Source organism: Vigna umbellata, chromosome 8, assembly GCF_029865625.1.
Source record: "Vigna umbellata cultivar VRB3 chromosome 8, Vumbellata_1.0, whole genome shotgun sequence".
In the NCBI taxonomy this organism is placed as follows: Eukaryota; Viridiplantae; Streptophyta; class Magnoliopsida; order Fabales; family Fabaceae; genus Vigna; species Vigna umbellata.
The window spans coordinates 39,101,830-39,121,677 of NC_142172.1; the positions used below are offsets into that span (position 1 = coordinate 39,101,830).

Here is a 19,848-nt window from a genome sequence, read left to right on the forward strand (position 1 = left end):
TTGGAACAGATACGGTTGCCTAAGCTGTCCGTGGAACTCACAGTGCGGAAAACCCCTCTTTTTGGTCCGCCTCACAGCCCACACTCCGGCGAGACTCCGGCGAACCTCCGGCGGCACTCCGGGACAGGGACGGAACCACCTGGGACGAAGCGACACCTTCAACGCCTCCCTAGGTCGCTGGGCCGGAAGGGAGGAAACACCATGCCGTCTTCGCGAACAGCGTTCCACGTCGGAGCTGCGGCGCCGTCAAACGGAACGGGCTGTGCACGACGGCACTCCGGCTAGGACTCGTTCTCTCTCTCTCTCTCTCGCTCGTGCACCCTTTTCGCGCTTCTCTCTCGTCTAGGTCACACAAATGGGGGTTTTGGTTGTTCGCGCCTCTTCTCTCTCTACCAAGTGATAAAAAACCATTTGAAATTTGAAACGCACAAACGCAAGCTGCCCGTGCCCGTCCTCGCCACGTCAAATTTGAAGCAGGTTTGATCAGATTTTCTCAGAACGCAGCAGCTTTTTTCGTTGTAAACGTGGCCCTCTCATTCGCTGACACGTGGACTGTGTCGAAATGTTGTCAAAATCTGTTGTCTAAGTATCATTTTCCATATAAAATATTTTAAAAGTCCATATTTTTATTTAAGTTTCTCAAGTGACACAGCCCAATCAATCCATCTCACTGTTTCAAATAAAAACAATTTAAGAAATATATAAGAAATAAAAAGTTGGCGAAAACATATACCCAGAAATCGTGCATGTTGGACCGAGTGATGTTTGGGTGCTAGAAACAATAAATAATTAAATCAAATTGTTTGTCTTTTATTGCCACACAAAATGAAAAATAAAGGTCGTGTCAGCATTTTCTGACTAATACAGACTGGCATCCCTGCACTCAATTACTTTTCTTTTTTACTTCTACAAGACTAAAATTAATTCAAAGCCATAATATATCCAAATTTAACCACCGTCTTACTTCAACAACGTACATAATAGAAAGAATATATTAAAAAGACAATATAGATTATGAAAAAGTTGATATTTTGACGAGAGATCTGTAAAAAAAAATTCATAAAAAAGGCACGTAAGTATGAAAAGTGAATCAATATTCCAAAAGCGAAAGGATCTGAAGTCAATGTCACGAAAGCAAGAGTTCAAAGACAGAGCATTGCAGATAATTGATCGTGTTTCCAAGAAGGTGAGTCTAAAAGTGAAAAAAGTTGAGAATTAACTAAGGTGAAGATCGGAGGTAATGGTAACGAAACAAGTATAAAAGGAGATGCAGAAGGTCCTTTTAGAGCAACCAAAACCCTTGGAGGAAAATGGGGTCCCTAATGGCTTCTGCCACTATCACTCTTGCATTTGCCATAATCCTTTTCAGCCTCCCATCTGAAATCTCAGCCAACCACTACTCCTACTCCTCTCCTCCACCTCCCAAGAAACCTTACCACTACCCTTCTCCACCTCCACCGTCTCCTTCACCACCGCCACCCTACCACTACCCATCTCCACCACCACCACCAAAGAAGCCATACAAGTACTCTTCACCACCCCCTCCAGCCCCCACATACCCTCATCCACACCCCCACCCTCACCCTCATCCTCACCCTAACCCACACCCTTACCCTCACCCACACCCAGTCTACCACTCCCCACCACCTCCACCACCAAAGACGCCATACAAGTACCCATCTCCACCACCACCAGTGCACAAGCCATACCCTCACCCACACCCAGTCTACCACTCTCCTCCACCTCCTCCTAAGAAGCCATACAAATACCCTTCCCCTCCTCCACCGGTGCACAAACACCCCTACCCTCACCCACACCCAGTCTACCACTCCCCTCCACCTCCCGTTCACACCTACCCTCCCCATGTCCCCTCCCCAGTTTACCACTCTCCTCCACCATCACCTCACAAGAAGCCTTACAAGTACAAGTCTCCTCCTCCTCCTCCTCCTCCAGTCTATTCTCCACCTCCACCCCACTACTACTACAAATCCCCTCCTCCTCCTTACCACTACTAGATACTTCACACTACATGGTACGTAATAACATCTTCCAACATTTTCTTTCTCTTTTCTATCATCAGTATGTGAAATCTTTTCTCAGTAAGCTGTCACGTGGACTCATACACTGTATACGTGTTTTCTGTAGGATCTTAAATCTGAAAGCCATGGACGGGAAGCTGCACTTCTTGCCTGCAGATTCACCGAGAATTATAAATGTTCATCAATTGTTTAAAGAACCGTCTTTACTTCCATAGTCATTATGCTTTTCTTCTATTATTAGACAGTTGTAAGGCATGTGTTCTACATGTGTCTGCACTTGTATGAATCTTTTGTAATTTTCAAAGTCTGCTTTATCAACCTCACCAAATAAATCATTCCTTCCCATGGGATTCACTTTTCCCTGTTTCTCACCCTTTTTATACTCCTCGTTATATTAATAATTTACGGTTATAATTAATTATCGTTTACCAATATTGTATCTAATGCTATGTTCGGAAGCATATTTGAATGGAAAATTTGAACTTTTAATAAACGTAAAATAATACCCATCGTACGTTAACGTTTTGGTGAGGAAAATATATATATCCGTGAACAAAATCTCCGTGATTAACGCTGGAATCCTCGCCTGAGTGTAATAATTTAATCTGTCTGCGTCTTCTGCGTCATATTTAATATAAGTTAAAATTAGTTTTAAGTTTAAGTTATGCATGAGTTAGTGAATAAAAATAAGATTTATAATATCTTATTAGTTTTAATAAAGAGCTTTTGTACTACATAAAGCCAGAATCTCACGTAAAACCAAAATCCCCTCAGATACAGCACCACCAAACTTCTTTGTTGCGTGCGTTCTGGCCCAATCTCTTTTAGTGGCCCTTCTGTGCCTTCAAGATCGAACCACATTGATTGAGCAAAGTTTTCATTCCAGTCTTTTATTCCCAGCCAATTTTCTCATGTCTCAGATCATTATTCAGCAAATTTAGCTATGTATGTGAATTCCTTGTCCCTAAAGTACTACATCATGTGTACCAAATAAACATCTTTGAAGGCATCAGAACAATCTAGTACATTGTTGGGTTCCTTAACCATTATGATAGAAGTTCCTCAATAAACTTTATTGGGAGAGATAAAATCATAAACATAAATGCATACGTCAAACTTTATTGAAAGAGAATAAAAAATCTGTTTCAACTATTTTTCTGGAGAAAACTTTATTTTAAAACAAAGTCCGAAGACAAGGGTTCATTTATTAAAAATCAATATTTGAACAGTGTCGCTAATACACAAAGAAATTCACTTAATTTATATTTTAACTTACTTTTTTTTATCATAAGTTGTTTGAATTATAGTATGTTATCTTGGCTTTATTCTGAGTTTTGAATAGCTCAAAAAATAATTTATGTACATCGTCTCCAATTTTAAACCAATAAAAATTATATAGCATAATGAAACAATAGATTAAATACATTTTTATTCTTTAAACTTTATTATACTGAAGTTTTGAATAGAAAATCCGTTATCTTAATAATTACTGTTCAAAATGAAGGATATATTGAAAAAATGGAGGTGGAGATGAAAAGATTGAAGGTGCAAGTGAAACACGTTTAGAAAAAGATGATGTTTTGTCTTACTCACGGTTTAAGACTCTAAGCCCTATCCACGTGTCACGTTGCATGTTGAGCCTAACTACTGCATGCTGCCACCTTTCCATGCGTTTTCAATTTACACTTATACCCCTGTCCTACACCGCCGTGTACTCTCCAACAGCACCCTTCGAAGGCTATAAATGTAATTACATATTCACGGAGGACGACCCATAAAAACGCGAAGAAGAAGAGCCGTGGTAGCAGAGTAGGCAGAGGCAGCACGCGCAGACATGGTGGCAAAGCGAGGTCATGGTCTCACGTGCTTCGCACGTCTTTCACTCTTCCTCTTCGCTCTAACCCTATCTTCTGCTCGCCAAACCACGGTTCAAGACATAGCCAGAAAGTTGAAGCTCGAGGACAACCAACTTCTGCGAACGGAGAAGAGGTTCAGAGTCTTCATGGGGAATTACGGGAGGAACTACTCCACACGGGAAGAGTATTTACAGCGTTTGGAGATTTTCGCAGGAAATATGCTGAGAGCGGCGGAGAACCAGGCGCTCGACCCCACTGCCATCCACGGCGTCACGCAGTTCTCCGATCTCACCGAGGACGAGTTTCAACGCCACTACACCGGTGTCAATGGCGGATTCCTGTTGAATAATGGCGCCGGCGGTGTGGCACCGCCGTTGGAGATGGATGGACTTCCGGAGGATTTCGATTGGCGAGAAAAAGGGGCTGTCACCGAAGTTAAAATGCAGGTACGTATACATACATACATGACAAGTTTAGCTTTAATTTCTACGACTAACTACAATTCTTCATTGTTATGATTTTTTAAAGTGGTATATTTTTTTTTTCACTACTCACTAATTATTAGAAGTATTTAATATTTTATTTTATTTTTAGCTTACTGATTCCAGCTACGAACAATTAGTTAAAATGTCACTATTAAAAATTACATCAAAAATAAAAGTGTATGGGAGAAAAATTGGTATGCCCATACATTTTTTCCAGGTCTAACCTTAAAACAAGTTTTGTAGGGCCTGAAGATTCTTAAGTTAACAATACTGTATGATTATTTGTGATCAGATTTGTATGACTATTTTCCGTTTCTAAGTGAAAGTCTTTTTTAAACTTAATTAATCTGTCTTACGAATATTCCATTTTTTAAGTGGCTCGCATAATTTGAAAACAGGGTAAATGTGGATCATGCTGGGCTTTCAGCACCACGGGATCTATAGAAGGAGCCAATTTTATTGCCACCGGAAAGCTCCTCAATCTTAGTGAACAACAGCTGGTAGACTGTGACAACCAGGTAAAGGACTGTTAGATGCTTATCTCTATGTAACTTGCTTTCTTCAACACTTTTCAATGCATATAAATGAATGTCACAAATTTTATGCATCCCGATTCATTTCTGAACTGGGGTTTTACTTTACATGAATCCATCTTGCCCCTGATAACTTTTTGTTCAATTTCTGTTTCCAAGTGCGACATAACAGAAAGGACTACATGTGACAATGGCTGTAATGGAGGTCTTATGACAAATGCTTACAAGTATTTGCTGGAGTCTGGAGGGTTGGAGGAGGAGTCTTCATACCCCTACACAGGGGAAAAAGGTGAATGCAAGTTTGATCCGGTGAAAGCAGCTGTTAGGATCACAAATTTCACCAACATTCCTGTGGATGAGAACCAAATTGCTGCATATTTAGTCAAGCACGGTCCACTTGCTAGTAAGTCCCCCTAATAAAACAATCCTTAATGTTTAATGTTAGTAATATCTGTATGTCTTAACATTTATGAACTTTGATGTGTAGTTGGTCTGAACGCAATTTTCATGCAAACATACATTGGGGGTGTGTCATGCCCTCTCATATGCAGCAAGAGATGGCTCAACCATGGTGTGTTGCTTGTGGGATATAGAGCAAAAGGGTTCTCAATTCTGAGGCTTGGCAACAAACCATACTGGATCATCAAGAATTCCTGGGGGAAGAGATGGGGAGTAGATGGGTATTACATGCTCTGCCGAGGGCATGCCATCTGTGGAATGAACACAATGGTGTCTGCTGCAATGGTTGCCCAAACACAAACAACTACACAGAGTTATGCTTCCTATTAGCTGCCTACTTTCGCTACGTATTACTTATGCAAAAAAGTGTTTATTTTTACTACTATAAAAGTTTTTTAAAAAAACTTTCATATGTACTGTAGTTTATAGACATGTGATGTATGATAATGTGTGTTCTATCTATGATAAGATCTTTGTAAGATGAAAATGGAGCATATCATGTCAAGAGTTATCTGTCTGCTATGTTACAAGAATTTTGGTTGGAGTTGATGAGAAAATTCTGCAATTTTAAAATGTGTGCGGGAAATTAGAAAAAAAGATTCCGTTGCCGGGACTTGAACCCGGGTCTCTCGGGTGAGAGCCGAGTATCCTAACCAACTAGACTACAACGGATTGATGAATTAGCTTCCATATTCAAAATATATTAATTACTTATTTATATTTATTAATAGAAACAACACCATCTTACTCTTCACATCTGATCTTATTACTTTAGTTAATGTGTTCGTGTGATTGAAGTACAAGCTGATAGAACAAACATGGTTGGAAAATTGACGTAATTAGATGAAAATTTGCTAATTTCATTAAATTAAATTGAATATTAATGAAAAAACTTTAATGACTTAGTTGTGTTTTAATGAGTATGAGACTAGGACTTATACATGGAATCTGCAATTACTAACGGTGATAAACTTCACACCAACACTGTTTTCATTTTCATCTCCTGGACTGGCACTACTTAAATAAATAAACTTTTTCATCTACTGCGCTTGCATTATTTTATTTTCATCATACCTCGAAGCAAAATATTTATAAATTTAGGGACTTAAAGTGGGCCATTTAATCTTCAATATAATTATTCATACCGCTTCAATAAATCAAAATAATCATTTGTATACTTGTCAGTTTCGTCTACATTGTGGATTTATTAGGTTGAGTTGAATTTCAGATTATATAATACATCAGAAAATTTAAAGTTGTCACTTAATATAATCTATAGAGGAGGTGAGTGTGTTTTAGAAACTAAGTAAATGAGTAATTTAACATGAGTTGGTGTATTTCCCTATAAATGAAAAAAAAAGATATATATATATATATATCCCATTATTTGGTTTTAGAATCTTGTAGGATGCTATTAAATTATGTTTTACTTATAGCATTTCAAAGCATTCGACAATTCGTTGTAGTCTAGTTGGTCAGATACTCGGCTCTCGCTTGAGAGACCCGGGTTCAAGTCCCGGCAATGGAATTTTTAATTTTACAGGTTTTTATGTTATTTTTATATTTTGTTACAAATAGGTCTTCTTTTTTTTCGACTTAGATGACGTATCGTTTATACATAATTGTCACATGTATTTTGTAATTGAAAAATTGAAGGTAAATTGGAAAAAAGAAATTAAAGGTTGCTCCTTTCTCTGATTTCAATTGTAGAGAACAGTTTGATTTTGAGGTGTTCGCGTTTTTGTTCGTCGCGATTTGGGTTGCTCCCTTGATGGCTTGCGATTTCGATCTCCTTTCTGGCGTGGTGATCTTTCGCGATTAGGGTTTGTGCGGAGGAGTTTTGGGGCTCGCGATGGTGTTGTTTTGTTTCGTGGTGGTGCGACTCTGGTGTAGAAATCTAGTTCGCATTGTGATGGAGCCTTCACGCGTGGCTCGCGAGGTGGTTCAATGAGGATGATGCGAGCGCACAATGGTTTTTCCAGTGTTGGTGGCTGTTGTGAGATGCATTGAAGGTGAACGGAGGACTGACGAGGTACTGATGGTGTTCCTGCTGTGGTTGAACGGTGTGGTGGCTGACTATGAATTTAGGTTTTGGTGGGTTGTTCTGATGTAGTTCAGATGGGAAGTCGAAGATGATGATGTGGTTCTATTTGATGCAGGTTTCTGATGCGATGATGGAGGAGATGATGTCACTAACCGGTGGTTGTAGCGAAGCTAGCAAGGAAGAAGAAAGGGATCTGTGATTTAGGATTACATGGCAATTGGGATTTTCTGATTTCTAGGTTTGGAGGTGATGAAGATGAATGTCCAGCGACCATGGAGGTTGGCGACAACGACTTGTGGTTCGATGAGGATGATGGTGACGGAACAACGTGGTTGACAGCGACATTGACTAGGTCAGGGAATTAAGGTTTGTCGACAGCTTGTTATAAGATATTATTAGTAGTCAACCGATCGGCGGAATGTAGGAAGACGTCGAGCAGTGAGGGAGAAGAAGAAGGGAACCGAACGACTGAAGGTGGTGAGGCTACCGAGCGAGGCCGAGCAGTGAAGAAGAAGGAGGACACTCAACGGCTGAAGCAAGGGAGCCAATCGGTTGAAGATTTTCCAATTTAATTTGATTTTTCAATTCAACACTTAATTTAATTTGATTTTCCAATTTTGCCCTTACTTAAATTATATTTCCACTATGTACACTTCATTTTTTAATTCAATTTTAAAAATACAATTCAGTCGCGTTTTTAATGCCGCATAATAAAAAATTACAGTGTCAGCATGTCACGAAACATCCAACTTAACGGTGTTTGAACAGTTTGACAAAAAACCTTTATTTGATCTAATTTTACAAAAATAAGGATCTAATTGAGATGTCGAAAAAAAAATGACCTATTTAAAATTCTGGACCAAAAATAGGAACTTAAAGTGAGATTAAACCTAAAATCTAACTTTTAGATAAGATATCATATTAATATATAAAATAAATGGAAATATTTAAAGGTCTAAATAAAAATTAATTTCTTTTACTATTGAAAAGTATTTGAATGCGTGCATTAGTTTATCATGTTTATGAATTTTATTTTTGAAACTAGCATTTGGTGTAGAAAAATAAAGTAAAATAATATATTTTGTTACGTAAAATTAATTAAAATATTGTTGGAAGACATTTTCCTAATATTTTGTCGATTCATTAATTCTTTAATAAAAAAGAGGTATTTAATGTGTTTGATGGGTCATTGAAAAGGTTTGGTTTTATGACAAATGTATTTCATTTTCAACGTTATTTAATGTGTTATTGAAATTGGATCCTTTTCAAATCTCTATTTTATCGTTCATTGAGTTGTGCAAAAAGTTTTGTAGTTAATTACTATGTTCCTCTACCCTAATAATTAATGCAACTGAGTTTTAATTATTAAAAATTCTTTTGAAATATGTATTTGGCATTGCCAGTTTTGTTAAACGAGTGAATGTTGTCCTATATTTTAAAAACATTTTAAATACTATTACTCTATAAAATATCGCTATTTTATTTTAAAATATACCAATTGTAATTTTAATCTTAAGTCTTTAGTTATTTATCCAATAAATACTAACAGTTTTGGCCCATCTTTTATACTCATTATCTTGTTTTTTTTTTTTTTTTTTATATAAAACTTAGAAGTAATACGTTTTATATCTTTAATTTATTATCGCTCAAACCTATTATACGTTATTTTATAATTACTTGCTCGCAGTACATTCTTTTGGAATATTTATTCTTTTTTATCGCATGTCTATATTTATTAAATATATATTTTAATTGATATAAAAACTTAATTAATATATTATATTAATATAAAAAATTAAATATATTTTTAGTCTCTTAAATTTTGATACGAAATTAAAATTTATTTTCTCTAAAAAAACTTTGATATATTTTAATTTTTAAACTTATAAAATTAAATAAATATAATTGTTTTAAACTAATTATTTTAATTTTTTATAGGTCAAACTGTTCCCTGTTAGGAATTGAATGATTAAGGCTTTTAAAAGTCAAAATATATCAAAATTCTCTTAAAAAATTATATTTTCCTGTAAAATTTTATAAACTAAAAAATATATCACTATAAAATAGTTATGATGGGTGATTGATATATCTACCAACAACATGGTTTAATTATTAACTATTATTATAATTCAACATAAAAACGACTATATCACAGGTAAAAGGAATAGTTTATAATTGTAGAAACCATAAATGTATTCAATAGACACAGAATTTAAAAAGATAAACTAATATAAATTATCCTTTTCCATGTATTTATTTTACTTTAAAGACGTAACAAGAGGAAACGTGTGTGGTTCTTAGGAGCTGAACTTGTTGCCTCATTGTTATGACCTCAAATGACTAAAAGCCCCTCAAATGGTTTTTCAAATCTTGTCCACCTTCATGTCATCAATGGTTGGTGGAGGGGTATTGTAGTCATATTGTATTACACGTGTATAAATAAGAAACAGCAAAAATTTATCCAAACTCTACCATGTGAAAACAAAGTTATTGTAAAGGGATAATTCTGATTATTTATAATAATCATTTTAATTTGGGAGAGAAATAAAAAAAATAATACATGCAATAAAATTACTACTTTAAAAGAGAAAGGTTTTTCATTTTTAACATTCTGAGAAATTATCATAAATTCAGTGTTGAAAGAAATATTCTAAGAATTTATCATAATAAATAATTACAATGGTAAAAAGAAAAAAAAAAAACTGGTGGCATGTCGCCACAGACACATGTCCGCAAGAAGAAATTGACAACGTAGAGAGTAGAGAAAATGCATGTTCTTCTGTTAATTGTTGTAGCTGAATGCCTGTAGAGTCTGAGACCCACGTTTCTAAATTGGACCTTGAAAATCTTAGCTTCTGATTCTTCTCCGATTAATTTCTTTGGTCGGCGACCACCACCTACCGTCACTCAACCACCATACGGGTATTTTTTGTTTTTGTTTTTGTTATTTTTAATGTTTCATATGCTGGTTTTTTTATTCAGATCTGGTGCTGTTTTTCTTTTCCTCAATGCATTCCTCATTGAGGGACAATGTTGTTTGGTTTTGTCTCCTAATTAGAATTATAGGGAATCTCTTACTTTTTTTTTTTGTTGTTGTTAGCTTTGTAATTTGTGTTCTTGGTAGGTTATGTTGCTTTCTTGATGAAGCTGTATTAACTGTCCATTTAAAACCGACACAAGTTTTGAGCGGTATACAGTGATGAAGGTAAAATTGATTTACGGGATGTTGTCCATATACGGTTTTTGGTTTGTCTAAATTTCTGTTTCCTTTTTGTTTATATAAAAGCAATGTGGGTATTTCAAGTCAGGAAGATTTGGGATCTAGAAGTAGCATATATGTGTTCTTTACCTAATGTATTTTATTTCAGATCTGGAAGGGAAGTGGAATGAATTAATGGACAAATATTTCGTTTCGTGATATTGTTTTTGATCGGAATTTGGGTATTATGCGCTAACTAATTCCCACATAGAGTAATATAGGATACCCGTTGAAGGATTTAGGTGCCTGGTTCTCCCCTTTTAATAGTTAGTTTCTAAAAGTGGGTTCTCTAAGTTTTTGGGTTACTTATCAGGATCCGAGTATCAAACTTGTATTCCAGTTGAAGTTGAAATATTAGGAAAAGCGTGCATCAGGTTTTGTATGGTATCAGGTTGGAGAGTGGGGGAATGCTTGGTTCACTGAATTTTCAGGTTGTTTTACTTTTGGATTTCGGGAATGATGCTCATGTATCTGGAATAACTTGAATTGAATGTTCAGGTTGTTTTACATTATATTTGAATTTTTGAGACTGTACTTTCTGTCATTTGTTCATTTCGATTACTGACTAAAATCGGAAAACAAAGCAGGTACAGGGTGAATTGGCTTGTTTAAAAATTGTTACACGCCATTGATGACTCAGAAAGGTTCACTTTATACATTATAGTAAAAGAGCATTACTATGTGTAGTGTTCAACTTTTACATATCACGCAGAGGTTTTGTCACCTATTGGTTCCTTGATAATGCTCCAAATTATCATAATCTTCAGGCAATTGATGCCACATTAGAGATGAGATATAATGTGGAACCAATCAGAGAAAATGAGGTTTGGGGTAAGATAAGTTTTATGAATGTTGGTGCAAATTTAAAGCAATGGGTGAGGAAAACTACTGTTGAAGGAAGTTATTTATGAATGTTGTTGTAAAAAAATTGTGAAATTTACACTTCATTCAATTTTATCCATTTTTACATGTTGATTTCTTTTTTCCTTTTTCCTGTTTTATTAGTGTTGTACAACAAACACAAATTACACTTTCCCAATGATTTTCCTTTGAAAGTTGTTTCGTCATTATGCAGCAACAGTGACAGATGAGCACCAGTTCTTTTCAAAACCTGTGACATGAAAGTTGCAATAACTGTTAGGAAGCTTGGATGTACCTCTAATCTTTTGAAGGAAACAAGTATTAATATTTACCGTATAATTATTGCGTGGAATATCATTTAATTTGGATATGATGGAGTTCTGTGCTGAAAGTTCCCATTCAAATGGGAAACAAACTTTGAAGCATTCTAAACCTGCAGATGAAGTGAAAAGATCCAGTGAAAAGGCTCACAGAAATTCTCATTCCAATGGAAAGCAAAATTTTAAGCAAACTTCGATTTTTGTTAATCATGGTGAGCTTGTCATTGTAATGTTCATAGTCTAGTAAATAAATGGTCATTTTCCTTTACCATTGTTTGTTCATCTATTCAGCTCTAGTTTACCACTTGAAAAGTATTAAACTATCCAGACATCCCATATAGCTTGTTGGTAGCTGTTTTATTCATGCTAGTTACCAGGATGGTATGTAATAATTTTGTTTATTAGCTGAAATAACATAACTTGAGGAATATGGAAGGAGATTGATCCATGAAATATCTTTCCGATCTATATCTATGAGGACTCCAAATATGTAATCAGAGAAAACAAGCTTCAAATACCTTTCTCGCCTAGTAAGAATTAAAGAAGCAAATAATGAAATAGTACTAGCTTTCTCATAATTTGTCAGGTTTTTTTTTTTAATTTATTTAATTCTTCAAATCATTATTATATATACTTTTCTATTTTCTTTTTATATTTTAATTTTTTACTGTAACTTAAAACCTAATATGGATTGATATATCTGCAGCTGCAATTGCTTGGCATGAGGATAGAAGAAAATGGGTTGGTGATAGGTCTCAGCATCCACCAAGAATAGCTAAAGATCAAATTATTAGGTATAACTAAAGCCAACTTCCCTTTTTTCATTCACAGAATGATCAATCATTGTTATTAGAGTATAGTTATAATGAAAGTTTTGGAACGTGTTTTATCTTATGTTTTTTATGAAAGGAAATGAAATAATAATGCGTTAGGAGGGTTTTTTCACACACATTTTTCTAGTTTCTTATAGATAATTTGCAATTTTATTTAAAAACTAGAGTTTCTTCATTCATTCTTAAGAAACAGGAAATCACTATTCTCTTCCTTGTCATCTTTTATACCCGTTCCATGATGAACCCTATTCCTCACCTGTCCTTTCCAATATGTCTTGTTTCTGGCATTAGAAGAACTCATATAAGCTGATCCCCTTTTTCTGATCTTACACTATTATAATTCATTTACATTTTACCTAATTCATATATAAACAATAAATGACACGTGTAATTAAGTTTTACATATTTTTCTGGCACATGTAATAATAAGTTTTAAATTACTAAATTGGATGTAAACTTCAAAGTGGATTGAAGTTGACTTATATGAGCATCACCCATTATTAGAATGTCATAACTAGCTGTTACTAATTCTAAAACAAATATCCATGAATAGAGTTTCTAAAAAAAATAAAAAATTATGTTGTTTCTTTTGGGATAGGTTTTACTACAATAATCATTAAGACATTCCATTCACAATTTTACGTGATTTTTTACATTAGTTTACATAACTTAATCTGAAATGTACCTTTTGTTTTTACATGCCTGAAATGCAGTTCAGTGGTTAATAATTAAAAATCATCTGATGTACGAATAACTGACAGTATATAGGCAACTCATGAAAGAAATAAAAATACTTATTACTTGATTTATATTGAACTAAATTTAAGACTATTATGGATTTTTTTTTTATATATCTCGCTCATAAAGATTGAATTGATGAAATATACAACCTTTGTATAAACTTTCAGAATCATGAAAATACAATCTAATTATTCATTCATATAGATCACAATTGATTATATATTTATTAACAATTTCTATAATCTAATTATAGCAATTTACAAACCAATTGGTAATAAAACTTAGATTTATCTGTGGACATTTTCCCTAAAACTACAATTTCTCTCTAAAGGAAATCAAATAAAAAATACTAACAAAGTTGTAAGGCATAATTTCATTTATACTCTTTGATAAAGTGAGGATTGAAGAAAAACAACATGATATTAAAACTTAAACACCAAAGGAGGGTTCAACTCCAAACACTATTAATTGGGAGAATCTCAAGACTTAAATATCAGTCCAAATAGTTTATTACACTCAAACCCAGTATTTGGCTAGGGCTATTAGTAATTCATTCATGTAGCACTTATACCATGCCATCTATAGCTAATACTGCAACGAGAAACATGCATGCATAAATCAATAGTCCGATTCCACCTGAGTTATACCAAGAATGTGGCTTGATTTTCCAAATTGCATCAGACCTAAATACCAGTGGTTAGATTGCTCCAAGGGGATCATTAAAAGAAATTAAAGTTGTAAACTGAGAATCCACATGGAATCTGAACTTATTGTGAGTGTATTGGAAAGAGAAGAATGAAGTATCATTCGTATATTCCAATCTTGTTACTGTCTACAAAGATTAGCTTGAATATACAGGCATATCCAAGCATTGTAAAAAAGAAAGGAACAAACAACAGAAAAACAGAATTAACAGAATCTGTTTATACATGAGCAAAACTGAAGAAGAGATATACTATCTATATCAGCCCCCCCTCAAGCTGGGTGTAAGGATTTTGATGTCCAAGCTTGGAAACAACATCATGGAAAGGAGCAGGAGGGAGAGATTTTGTGAAAACATCAGCTAGCTGGCATGCTGAAGGAATATGAAAAGAGATGTATAAGGTCATCAGGAAGCTTCTGTCTGATAAGATAGCAATCAATTTCAACGTGTTTTGTTCTCATGAAAAGTGGGACTTCGCTATTTGAATAGCAGAGTTTCTATCACAAAATGTTGTATAAGGTGTGGTAATGGAGAGATGAAGATCTTGAAGGATGTATTAAAGCCATTGAAATTCACAAGTGAGGGAGGCCTAAGCACGGTATTCAACTTCTGATGAAGACCTTGAGACAGTTGTTTGTTTCTTGGATTTCCAAGAAATCAAGGATGTGCCAAGGAGAATGCAAAAGCTAGAGATAGAGCGTTGAGTGGTGGCTTAGGAAGCCCAATCAGAATCAGAATCCAGGTAGATTTTTTCGTCCAAATCATCGTGAAGAAATGCATTGTCAACATCTAGCTGTTGTATAAACAAGTGTTTGGCAGCAGCTAGCGCGAGGACAAGTCTCACATAAGTCAACTTGACAATTGGAGAGAATGTTTCAAAGTAATCTATCCCTTTGGTTTGTGTAAATCCCTTTGCAATGAGCCGAGCCTTGTATCTATCTACCAAACCATCTGCTTTGCTTTGACTCTATAAACCCATCCACAATCAATGGCTTTCTTGTCAGGAGGAAGAGGAGCTAATGTCCAAGTATGGTTTTGATTGAGAACATCTATTCCATTGCCTCATTGCAGCAGTCACTTTGAGCAGCTTCCTTGAAAGAAAAAGGTTCAACTTGGGCAAAAATGTTGTGACAAAAAGAAGCATGATTAGAGGAACATTTATCATAAGAAACAAAATGATGTATAGGGTAAGGAGTAGAAGAATTAGAAAACGAATTTGAAGCAGAACCACAATAGTAATGTTCTAAGTAACTTGGCTTGTTTTTAACCTGAGTAGAGGTTTCTGATATTAGGAGCTGTAGTTTGAGAATTATCAGAAACAGTGTCAATAGGAGTAGTATTAGGGGAAGAAACTGTGGCACGATTGACTAGATGATCAAGCAAGAGGATGAGTCGCCATGAAAGGTTTAAGAGAAAGAATAGCGGAAGCTTGCTAAACTGATACCATGTGAGTGTATTGGAAAAGAGAGAAAAGAGAAGAATGAAGTAGTATTCGTATATTCCAATCTTGTTACTGTTTACAAAGATTAGCTTGAATATATAGGCATATTCAAGCATTGCAAAAGAAACGAACCAACAACAGAAAAACAAAATTAACAGAATTTGTTTATACATGAGAAAAACTGAAGAAGAGATATACTATCTCTATCAATTATTGAATTTGAGTGCCTTCACTTTCTTTTCTTATGCTTTCTTTTGTGTACAAATATATTTTTTTCATATAAATTCTCTTCAATACATGTTAGGGATGTTTAGTCCTATAATAGGGACAAATGTACACAGAAAAAAAATGTGTTTTATTACCAATTGCTTTGTAAAACCCCTATAACGTGCGCTTCAATAGTTTTGACTTAGCTTCTTAAACAACTCTAATAGTTTTGAACATCTTTATGTCAGCTGGTCAACGTCTTATGAAGAGCTGCTTTCAACTAACGAACCTTTTGCAGAGCCAATTCCCTTACCTGTAAGATTCCTTTACCTGAAAGAATCTAATCTAATGCATAAAAAATGTATGTGTTCAAATGGATGTCATAATGTAAAAGTCTATTTATAGCATGCAAATCTCGAAGCTTGAACTATAATGTCAACAATCAAGTTAACGCTCTCTTGCCACTGTTTTAATTGTTGAATCACAAAGAACTTCAATTTCTCAAAGTATCTCTTATGCACAGGTCTTAGCTAGAGTCTTAAATTTAAGATTTAGGCCTTCTTAGAAATTCTCATCCAAACATGCTGATATGATATCGCGAGGGGTATAAATTTAAGACTGGTAAAATGTAAGGTGTAAAATTTGAAATTCAAAGAAACATTAAAGGGCATATCTTATAAGATTTTTTCATTGGAACAAAAATTGTAAGAGTGTTTTAAAAATGTAGTATGTAGAGACCCACTTAAGGTAAAATAAGATCTCATGAGAAGGTTTAATAAGACTGTTGCATTGGATATGCTCTCAATTTTTCTTAACCAATTTACACCTGCATCAGTAATTTTAACTCAATACTTGTTCATTCGTTTTGTAGCTTTACCAGCTATTCCATTTTATAGTAATTCATTTGAAGCTAAAAAGACTTGTTGCATAATATACCTTCCATGCACTGAAACAAAATTGGTGGATTGGTGGTGACTTACGCAGGAGATGGTAGATTTCTTAGTCGATATTTGGCATGATGATGAAGGCTTCTTTGACTAGATTGTTGGAAGTTTTGGTTAAATGTCCAATGAAACAAGAACTGTGTAAAGCCTCTAATATGCAATGACTTCCATTGCTCTTGTAGGTGTCCGCGTGCACTGATCATGATCGTAGAAGGAGACCATCTATGTTCTCCGCGTTAACCTCAGCATCTAATCCTTTTATATGTAGAAATGGTTAATGGTTATTATTTTGCATCATTTATCTAATGACAAATTTCATTATATATACACACACCCACCATAAAAAAATATATTATTTGTATCTCATGATCCATCAGCAAACAGACAAGTTCAAATCCATGCATTAAATAGATGGTTTGATCAATGCTACTTTTTGATTTCTAAATTCAATTGTGCCACAGTTGTGTTTTGTTGTGACTTCCGGTGACAGATATAGGATTTCTGATGGTGGAATCATTAATTTTTTGTGGAAGCAAAGAAGAAATATCTAAACTTTTGTAAAACACATAATATTATGATTAGAAAGATCTAACATATATATATGCAATTTGAAAATTGTTATTGTTTATTGTAGTAGCATCATAAAATTAATACTAAGTTATTCTTACATTTACATCTTATAACATTTTACAATTATTTTAGGGAAAAAATTATGTAAGCAATACTACATTCTTTATTGGAGAAAAATAATTGTTAAATATATACATTTTTTTGACGATCATTGCTCGCAGTTAGAGATGATAACCGGGTGGGCTGAGTATGAGTTTATGTATTTCAACTTCATTCTCCAAATAAATATTTATTCTCGATGTCTTAATACTTTAATTTGGGTTACATAGTCCAAAATGTATCTGGGTCTAATATTTTATGATACTTTATTAATATTTATTACTGTAGTATTTAATCTATAAAACAATAATATTTTTATTATGATTATATTTATAATTTTTAAGTTAACATCTTTAATAAATATGATTTTAATTTAAATTAACATAATAATAATTTTATATTTATTATATTTTTAAGAATTATTATATATTTTTTAATGTATATATCAAATTTTATTTTATTATTTTCAAAATAAACCTATCTTAGTAGATACGTGTTGTGTTCGAAACATATATTGCACATCATAGATTTTCACTCTTATATCTAAGTGGTGTGAAATGAAATTTTTATTTCATTTTCATCAAGAAAAAAGTAGAATTTTATTTTTCCTTGTATTTTAGAAAATAAATATCGTTAAATATTTAATATTAAAACAACACATTTTTCTAATATCCAATATTAATAAATAAATTATAATTATACAAATATATAATAAAAATATAAAACGATAATTAAATAATTATAAAAAAAATAAAATAATTACTTTAAAAATAAGTTAAAAATAAAAATAAAAATTAATATAATTTTTTAGGCTATTCAATAAATTAAAAACATTTTAATAATTTAAGAAACAATACATTTATACTTTTGGTGTTACTTTATTAATCCGTTCCCATCGTTGTTTTCCAATACATTTATTTAAAAAGTATCAACAATATATTCCGAACACAATTTTTATTATCAAACACAAATCAATTCACTTTAAACATAGTTTTAGTAAAATAAATGATTTTATACAGTTAAGATCATTCAGATGAAGCTGACTACATAAATGCTAAAATATTTATTAAAACACACAATAAAAGAGCCATGGATAAATTCCGGTATTTTATTTTCCCATCTAAACTTAAAAACCATTTTACTACTTTCACAACAGGGAGAATCTAATTAGAATAGCAGATGGTATCTACAGTACAACACGATGATTTGCACAGTATATCTAAAATGACTTTTTGTAGTTTTTAAAAAATCTTTATATACTGAAATTAAAGTCGTTGTTTCTTTTTCTATTTGTTTCAAAACTCCATTTGTGTCTGAGGGAAGGTAAAATAATAAACTGTTAGCAATTGTTATTTATTACAAATAGTAAAAACAATTAATTCTTATGTATTTTTACTATTTTAATCCTAACTATCTTTCATAATAATTATTTTTACTTATACTAACTGTTTTATTATTTTAGTAAAAATATGTCCACTGGTTTTAAGTACACTATAATTATTCCGTTAACTCTAAATAAATGTTGCACATTCCATTGCTGAAGAGAGAAAATTTCTCAAGTTGCAGTCCCCATGGACCATGGCAAACATTTTTTGCAAAACATCACAAAAATTTTGTTACGCCATCAGCAGATAAAAAGTTACGTCAATATCGTTATCAATATCTGATTGACGTAACTTAAACAAAGAAGATTAGTAAGGTAAAGCACGATTAGATATTAATCAAACAAAAATGCATTAAAACGAATGCTTTGAAGTTGCATACACGATAGAAAGAAGTTATATTAACCTTTCAAACCATCTGGAATAGCAGGTACGTTTTCAACTAAAACATAATAATATTTTACTGTTAATAAATTTACTTTGAAGTTATAAATAAAAGATAAAGTAATACGTTTTCATTTAAGACGTTTTCAATATGTTTTTATATTATTAATTTTAAGAACCTATTAGAGTTAATAGATGTTTTAAATAAGGAGATAACTTATTTTAATTTTAAAATTTTAATAATATAAAAAGAGTTTTATTTTTATTTAAGATTTCTAACTCTTGAATCATTTTTTTTTACTATCTAAAAGTATCTAGATGATCAGTGATATCTACAATGTCATTCAATCCGTCTTCTATATAAAGTAAGTCAATTTCTACTCTCTTTTTCTTTTATTTTTAGTTTAAGACACATGTAAATGAATTTATACACGTGTCATTTAATCTTTTTTTTTTCTAGTTCTTTGTCGATTAGTGATTTTAAAGACTTATCCTGATTATAATTTTATGGTCTGTAGGTACAAATAGAGTCATCTGAATTGAGACAAGAGTATTTTGCTTTTTAGTGTTGTGTGAGTTTCCCAACTAAGTAAGGAAAGCTGATATTGTTTTAATCTTTTGTTAAGAAGTATGAATGTATGTTTGATAGTTTGTGAGATTTATGTTTTGTTTAATAAGTTCTTGATTG

The 19,848-nt window shown here is 33.2% G+C and overlaps 3 protein-coding genes and 1 non-coding gene across 7 annotated transcripts; 3 read left to right on the top strand and 1 right to left on the bottom strand.

Annotated features, from left to right (window-relative positions):
- Positions 1-1,278: 1,278 nt before the first annotated feature.
- LOC124821463 (uncharacterized) lies at positions 1,279-2,397 on the top strand. Its single transcript, XM_088096028.1, has 2 exons — positions 1,279-2,032; positions 2,146-2,397. Exon 1 carries the CDS (start codon positions 1,311-1,313, stop codon positions 2,013-2,015), a length of 705 nt encoding a protein of 234 aa, XP_087952154.1. The 5' UTR covers positions 1,279-1,310; the 3' UTR covers positions 2,016-2,032; positions 2,146-2,397.
- A 1,414-nt stretch (positions 2,398-3,811) lies between these two features.
- LOC124821457 (Papain family cysteine protease) lies at positions 3,812-5,916 on the top strand. The gene is made up of 4 exons (XM_047293345.2): positions 3,812-4,341; positions 4,779-4,898; positions 5,073-5,316; positions 5,401-5,916. The coding sequence occupies exons 1-4, from the start codon at positions 3,874-3,876 to the stop codon at positions 5,700-5,702; spliced, it is 1,134 nt and encodes a 377-aa protein (XP_047149301.2). The 5' UTR covers positions 3,812-3,873; the 3' UTR covers positions 5,703-5,916.
- Positions 5,917-5,971: 55 nt separating this feature from the next.
- On the bottom strand, positions 5,972-6,044 carry TRNAE-CUC (transfer RNA glutamic acid (anticodon CUC)). Its single transcript has one exon. It is a non-coding gene; the product is annotated as a tRNA-Glu (tRNA).
- Positions 6,045-10,059: 4,015 nt separating this feature from the next.
- On the top strand, positions 10,060-17,202 carry LOC124821456 (uncharacterized). 4 transcript variants are annotated; one of them, XM_047293340.2, is made up of 6 exons: positions 10,060-10,338; positions 10,541-10,621; positions 11,751-12,068; positions 12,563-12,650; positions 16,030-16,096; positions 16,908-17,202. In XM_047293340.2, the coding sequence occupies exons 3-6, from the start codon at positions 11,906-11,908 to the stop codon at positions 17,001-17,003; spliced, it is 414 nt and encodes a 137-aa protein (XP_047149296.1). In that variant the 5' UTR covers positions 10,060-10,338; positions 10,541-10,621; positions 11,751-11,905; the 3' UTR covers positions 17,004-17,202. The 4 variants fall into 4 exon arrangements, with proteins under 4 accessions (XP_047149296.1, XP_087953440.1, XP_047149292.1 ...); XM_088097314.1 differs by lacking the exon at positions 10,541-10,621 and adding an exon at positions 11,263-11,506; XM_047293336.2 differs by lacking the exon at positions 10,541-10,621.
- The last annotated feature ends 2,646 nt before the right edge of the window (positions 17,203-19,848 follow it).

What these genes read in the sequence shown, in the direction of transcription:
- LOC124821463 (XM_088096028.1), top strand. Translation starts at nt 1,311, where the DNA reads ATGGGGTCCCTAATGGCTTCTGCCACTATCACTCTTGCATTTGCCATA.
- LOC124821457 (XM_047293345.2), top strand. Translation starts at nt 3,874, where the DNA reads ATGGTGGCAAAGCGAGGTCATGGTCTCACGTGCTTCGCACGTCTTTCA. An exon ending in TCACCGAAGTTAAAATGCAG is followed by an intron (nt 4,342 to 4,778) that starts GTACGTATACAT and finishes ATTTGAAAACAG; the next exon opens with GGTAAATGTGGATCATGCTG. An exon ending in CAAGCACGGTCCACTTGCTA is followed by an intron (nt 5,317 to 5,400) that starts GTAAGTCCCCCT and finishes TTTGATGTGTAG; the next exon opens with TTGGTCTGAACGCAATTTTC.
- LOC124821456 (XM_047293340.2), top strand. Translation starts at nt 11,906, where the DNA reads ATGATGGAGTTCTGTGCTGAAAGTTCCCATTCAAATGGGAAACAAACT. An exon ending in TTCGATTTTTGTTAATCATG is followed by an intron (nt 12,069 to 12,562) that starts GTGAGCTTGTCA and finishes ATATATCTGCAG; the next exon opens with CTGCAATTGCTTGGCATGAG. An exon ending in CAGAGCCAATTCCCTTACCT is followed by an intron (nt 16,097 to 16,907) that starts GTAAGATTCCTT and finishes TTGCTCTTGTAG; the next exon opens with GTGTCCGCGTGCACTGATCA.